General features: G+C 44.0%; 1 protein-coding gene across 1 annotated transcript; it reads left to right on the plus strand.

Annotated features, from left to right (window-relative positions):
- The first annotated feature begins 1,204 nt into the window (after positions 1 to 1,204).
- On the plus strand, positions 1,205 to 2,179 carry LOC140187850 (armadillo repeat-containing protein 10-like). The gene has a single exon (XM_072243647.1). The coding sequence runs from the start codon at positions 1,205 to 1,207 to the stop codon at positions 2,177 to 2,179; it is 975 nt and encodes a 324-aa protein (XP_072099748.1).
- The last annotated feature ends 3,905 nt before the right edge of the window (positions 2,180 to 6,084 follow it).

Here is a 6,084-nt window from a genome sequence, read left to right on the forward strand (position 1 = left end):
ACCATTGGGGAGAAGGTACAGGAGCCTGAAGACACACGCTCAGCATTTTAGGAACAGCTCCTTCCCCTCTGCCATCAGATTTCTGAATGGGCCTGAGCCCATGAATACTATCTTAACTTTTTATATTAATCATTTATTTTAAAAAATTTATTTCTCATTGTAACTTACAGTAATATATTTTTTAAATCAGAATCAATAGACAATAGGTGCAGGAGTAGGCCATTCGGCCCTTCGAACCAGCACCGCCATTCACTGTGATCATGGCTGATCATCCACAATCTGTATCCAGTTCCTGCCTTATCCCCATAACCTTTGATTCCGCTATCTTTAAGAGCTCTATCCATCTCTTTCTTGAAAGCATCCAGAGACTTGGCCTCCACGGCCTTCTGGGGCAGAGCATTCCATATATCCACCACTCTCTGGGTGAAAAAGTTTTTTCTCAACTCCGTTCTAAATGGCCCACCCCCTATTCTTAAACTGTGGCCTCTGGTTCTGGACTCACCCATCAGCAGGAACGTGCTTCCTGCCTTCAGTGTGTCCAATCCCTGAATAATCTTATATGTTTCAATAAGATCCCCTCTCAGCCTTCTAAGTTCCAGAGTGTACAAGCCCAGTCGCTCCAATCTTTCAAAATATGACAGTCCCGCCATCCCGGGAATTAACCTTGTGAACCTACGCTGCACTCCCTCAATAGCAAGAATGTCCTTTCTCAAATTTGGAGACCAAAACTGCACACAGTACTCCAGGTGTGGTATCACCAGGGCCCTGTACAGCTGCAGAAGGACCTCTTTGCTCTTATATTCAATTCCCCTTGTTATGAAGGCCAGCATGCCATTAGCTTTCTTCACTGCCTGCTGTACTTGCACGCTTGCTTTCAGTGACTGATGTACAAGAACACTTAGATCTCGATATTAAATCAGGTTTAATATCACCAGCACGTGTTTTTGTATTGCACTGTACTGCTGCCGCAAATAACCAATTTCCAGAGAGTGAGAGTAAACCTGATTTGGATTCAGTGCTGGAACCACTGTATCCACCATTGTGATGTCAGGGATCATTATGATGCAGTGAACGTCGGCCTTTGAAAGGCAAAGTGCAGGTGGAGCAAAAGGATTTAAACTGGAGCACAATGTATTTGCTGGTACACAGTTTAGATGCCAAAGTCACTCAACCTGTCATCTGGGGCAAGTGATAGCAATTCAAAATGGGGGCATTCCTCGGTGAAGCAGGTAGGAAGAAGCTGATAGGGATTTTAACTGGTGCAGGGGCTGCGTACTTACTGTACAGGGCCATTTGCTCAGGGTTTGCCACCCCGGAGGAGGACGGTGAAGACTTGCTCATTGATAGATGTGGCAATAGTATCCTGGACAGTATTGGAGTTCTGGGTGATCGCACCATCTGCTCAAACTCTGTCAAGATGAACTTGCAGGATCTGAAGACCGTTCTGACGATTCTCCATGAAAGTAAGGATCCTATTATTCGAGGGACCATCCTCACTGGTATTTATCGCATTCCCGGCTTTTTTAGCAACCAGGAGCTCTTCCGCTCTGAAGGCGGCATTGACATCATTGCGGAATCGCTGGACGATCCGCTCAACTACATCAAGACCAGCGCTGTGATCGCTCTTAACTTCCTCAGTAACGATCCGGCGAACCGTGAGCTGCTGGCGAAGTACATCCCGCAGGTGGTGAAGCTGACCACTTCAACACTCCAAGAGTTCGAGCAGCTCCCCTGTCTGCGGTTCCTCACCAAGCTGTCTCAAAACCACCAGACCCACGTCGCGCTGAGACACGTCATCCCTGACTTCTTCCACCTGCTGGAGAGCGGTTCCTCCACTATCAAGTTCCAAGTGCTCCAAATCCTCATCAACTTCTCCACCAACTTGGAACTGACCTTTGACATGCTCAACGTCCAGGTTCCAGAATCCTTCCTTTTTCTCTTTAACTACTTTCAGCGGCAGGACATTCTGAATGACCTCCTCTTGCTAGTAGGCAACTTGAACGAGATCCAGAGGAGTCTCCCCTACAGGTCAAGAAAGCATGAATACTGCGACAATTCCATCTTTGTGGTATTGTTTGGTCCCAGCTCACAGCTTTCTAGCAGGCTTATCTATTTAATGGCTTTTCCAGATGACAGGATTAAGCTGCAGGCTGCCAGGATAGTCACAAACTTAGGCTGAGCCGAGGTGTGTGCCAAGCTGCTGGTTATTCTTCAAAAAGAGGAAGGACAATAAAGGAGATAAAATTAAGGAATTTTTTTTTCTTTTGAAATTCCACCTGTTTAGAAGGTAGCCTGCCGATGGAGTAGTGGCACCTGGACAGGACTTTGAGGCGAGTGGCCCTGGGTTTGCATCCCGCCGGCTACTTGCATGTTTTCCATCCGCGCTCGGTTGAGTCCTGAACTAGCAGCTCGGTCTCATAAGAAACAGGGGAAAAGCTAAAGACACGGCAGGGTTGTTCCTAATGCGCCACGAGGCATGGAGAGGAACAACAAGTTTTAGAGAGTGGTGCTCCAAGTTAAGCAGATTCCTAACGCTTGCCTGTTTCAATATTCTTTATCAGTTGTCACCATGTGTGTGTTTATTATTTTATTTAGTTAGTTAGAGACTCAGTGTGGAACAGGGTCCTATCAGCCTAGCAAGCTGCACCATCCAGCAACTCACCGAATTAACAATGATATAATCATAGGAAAATTTTCCATTTGACCTCCTAACTGGTACGTCTCAGAGGCATAGTCCAGATAACTATGGGAATCAATAGGTTTATAAAAGATGTTGGTCGACAGTTTGTCTCCAAAGGTGGAGGCAGAGAGATCAAGAAAGGGGAGGGATGTGTCAGAACTTAAAGGCAGGGAGGAAGTTTGAAGCAAAATTGATGAAATTGGCGATTTCAGCATGGGTGCATGAAGCAGCGCCAATGCAGTTGTCGTTGTAGCGGAGGAAGAGTGGGGGAGTGTAAACGGGGAAGGCTGTTCTACGTACCCAACAAAGAGTCAGACATTGCTTGGGCCCATGGCTACCCCTTGGGTTTGGAGAAAGTGGGAGGAGCTGAAGGAAAAATTGTTCAGGTGAGGACCAGTTCTGCCAGGTGGAGGAGGGTGGTGGCATAGAGGGATTGGGTGGTTCTTCTGTCAAGAAAGAAGTGGAGGGCTTTGAGGCCTTCCTGTTGAGGGACTGAAAGTGAAGTCTGTGATGTGCTAGAACACTGTTTCCCAATCTTTTTTAGGCCAAGCCTCCCTGAAGCACCTTATACTTGCCAAAATCCCCCTAAAGCACTTTCATACTTACCAACACCCCTTTTAAGCACAATATACTTTCCGGCACCCGCATGGTGTCAAAACCTGTCTACCATATGCTGACATGAGAAAAATGACTCTGCTTTGAATTTTTATTTGTCTTTAAACCCAGCTTACACAGTACCTGTGTGCTGTACAGCAGCTTCGATATCAATGTGATCCTTGAGCTGGATGGTTTTTAGCAAGAGTTGAAATATCTAGTTAAAATTGTGGCAGCGAAAACCTCCAGGCCCACGCGTAACAATATCCAAGTGGTTACTGTATTTGTGAGTACGTGGTTCACTGCACTAAAGCCTCTTTCAACAAGGTAGGGGGATGGAAGTGCAACAAGGAGCAGTTTGACTCTTCTTCGAAGACCAGGAAACTTGGTATGACAGTATAGCCAAATACCATACAAGCCAACATCTTTGACAAGCATTTTTCCTTCTTCATCATTCTGAATTTCGGTAATATCTTCCTGCAAGCTCTCTTTCTGTTCTTCCTCCTTGCAAAGAAATGGGTTAATTACCCAGTCCAGAACTTCCAGATCACTCAAATCCTTGAACCGATTCTGAAAATCCTTCTTCAGAGACTGCAGGTGTAAGCAGTGCTCTTGCAAATCACCATCTGTGAAAGAGTGTGGCATACTCTCCATGCAGGAGAACTGTGAAAACTTTCTTCTCTCAATAGTTTGGTTATATATTTCCAATTTTCTAATGAAAAAGGACACTGCACTTTTTTGCCTGGATTAAATTGAAATTCTTACCCTGCAGTTTTATATTTAGAATGTTCATTTAGTCTTGCAGATTGGCTAGGTATGCCACATCTCCATGTTCAATTTTGTTCTCAAGCTCTTGTCAACTTTGAGCAAAATTTCAACCACAGTGTCAAAAAGATCAAAGAGACATCTTGAGCAGAAGCCTTTTGACAGCCAATGCATCTTCAGTGTGAAGAGGCAAGTGTTCAAGCTCTTCATCATTATCTTGGCATAACTGGCAAAATTTTCTGCTATTTAACGGATGAGCTATAATTTTGTTGATAGTGGAGATTACAAGAGTCATGCTTGAAAAAGTCGCTGGCTGAGGTTTTTGATTGCAAGAGGTTGACAATTAATTGCACAATATATTGCACACAGACTTGGAATTTCTTTTTTCATATATGCCACTAAACTGGCATGGTGACCTGTCATATATGGTGCTCCGTCTGTTGCACAAGAAATTGTGTTCCTAATCAGAATACTTTTATCCTCAAAATACATCGAGCTTGCATAGATTGATTACCCGTTGATATTTGTTTTTAACTTTCTGCAAAAGAGAATCTCTTCAAAAACTTCTCCATTTTTGATAGACTGTCCATATGCCATTAGCAATGCCTCGTTGTCTCGCACAGTTGACTCATCCAGTTGTATCCCAAATAGTTTTTTTCTAGTTCTGTGCATAGATGATACTCAATGTCTTCACTCATGTTATCAATGCAATGAGCTGCAAAGTTTTTACTCAGAGGAACTGATTTTAAAATTCTCATGTCCATTTGAGAACAGTCATGAGTACTTCTGATACAGCAGGCATGATTAATCTTTCACCAGTTGTATGAGATTTTCCACACTTTGCTGTCATGTTGTAAATGTTCTAAGAAGCAATGAGACCACAAGCAAGGTCATTTTTAACTTTCTTGGCAAATGACTCAAGTATGCAATGGTTTTCAAATGCTTTTTTCATCTTCTGGAACTGAGCAATACCATAAGTAGCCTTTCCAGAGAGTCTTTTACGGAAGTGTTCCTGCAATCTTGATAGTTTCATAGCTTCATTACACAGTACAGTTTTACAAATAAGGCACATGGGGTGTTGCTGATCAGGCAGGAACGTAGTAAAACTATACTCCAGGATTGTAACATTGTATTGACACACTTTCTGTAGTTTCTATTTCTTAACAAGGTTATAATTCAAGGTTTCACAGCCATCAGACTCATAGAGACTGTGAGGTACATATTTATCCATCATTAACGGGGCTAAATTAAAATGAAAAGTTAACACAAACGGGGAACACCTATTGGATGTTGACGACAGCAGTGAGTTGCCACTGATGGAAGGATGATAGCGGCATGCAAAGGAATGACAAGGTGAAGATGAAGATGATCACAACAGTGAAAATTAGGTTGACAAGGAGTCAGATTGGAATCTGGAAGTTAGTTGGGATGGAGCTGCTGTTCGGCAAGCTACGTTTATACTACTCCAGTGATCAATCACGTAAAGTGTCATAATCCCCAAAGGTGGTTCGTGACCACACATATGAAGCCAAGGTCACGTTGAACACCTCAGGAGGAATCCTCTGGGTCGGCAGATTCACTAATTGGCTCTATTTCACCATTTGGTTCTGGCCAGCATTGTATCATTGTGTGACCTGTTTTCCATAGATCTGTAGAGAAAGTTGAGAGGGTGTACTTGACTTACCAACTATTAAATTGCATGAACTTGTTCTGTGCCATGAGTCTAGGGGAACTGTTGGGCACCCTGGTTGCTAATTTACGCATCCCCAGTAACGTCTGTTTGGTCGGTAAGGTCGGATGAGATTTCCGAGTTTCAGACACGTTGTGACGACGAGTACTCACCACCTGCAGAGCTGTGGTTCTTCCCGTGTCCCAGTGCCTCATCCTTTTTTTTTTGAAGTGCCTAATCTACTAACAGTCAGTCAGGTCTCATGCCTCAAGTTAGGGTGCCACTCCCCCCCCCCCCCATGAATCTTGAACGGCCCCCGATTACTTCTTCCTCCTAATGCCCTCTTAGGACACCTAACTGCCCCCATTGGGGATCA

Source organism: Mobula birostris, chromosome 25, assembly GCF_030028105.1.
Source record: "Mobula birostris isolate sMobBir1 chromosome 25, sMobBir1.hap1, whole genome shotgun sequence".
NCBI classification, from domain to species: Eukaryota; Metazoa; Chordata; class Chondrichthyes; order Myliobatiformes; family Myliobatidae; genus Mobula; species Mobula birostris.

Coding starts and splice junctions, on each gene's coding strand:
- LOC140187850 (XM_072243647.1), top strand. CDS start 1,205: ATGGGGGCATTCCTCGGTGAAGCAGGTAGGAAGAAGCTGATAGGGATT.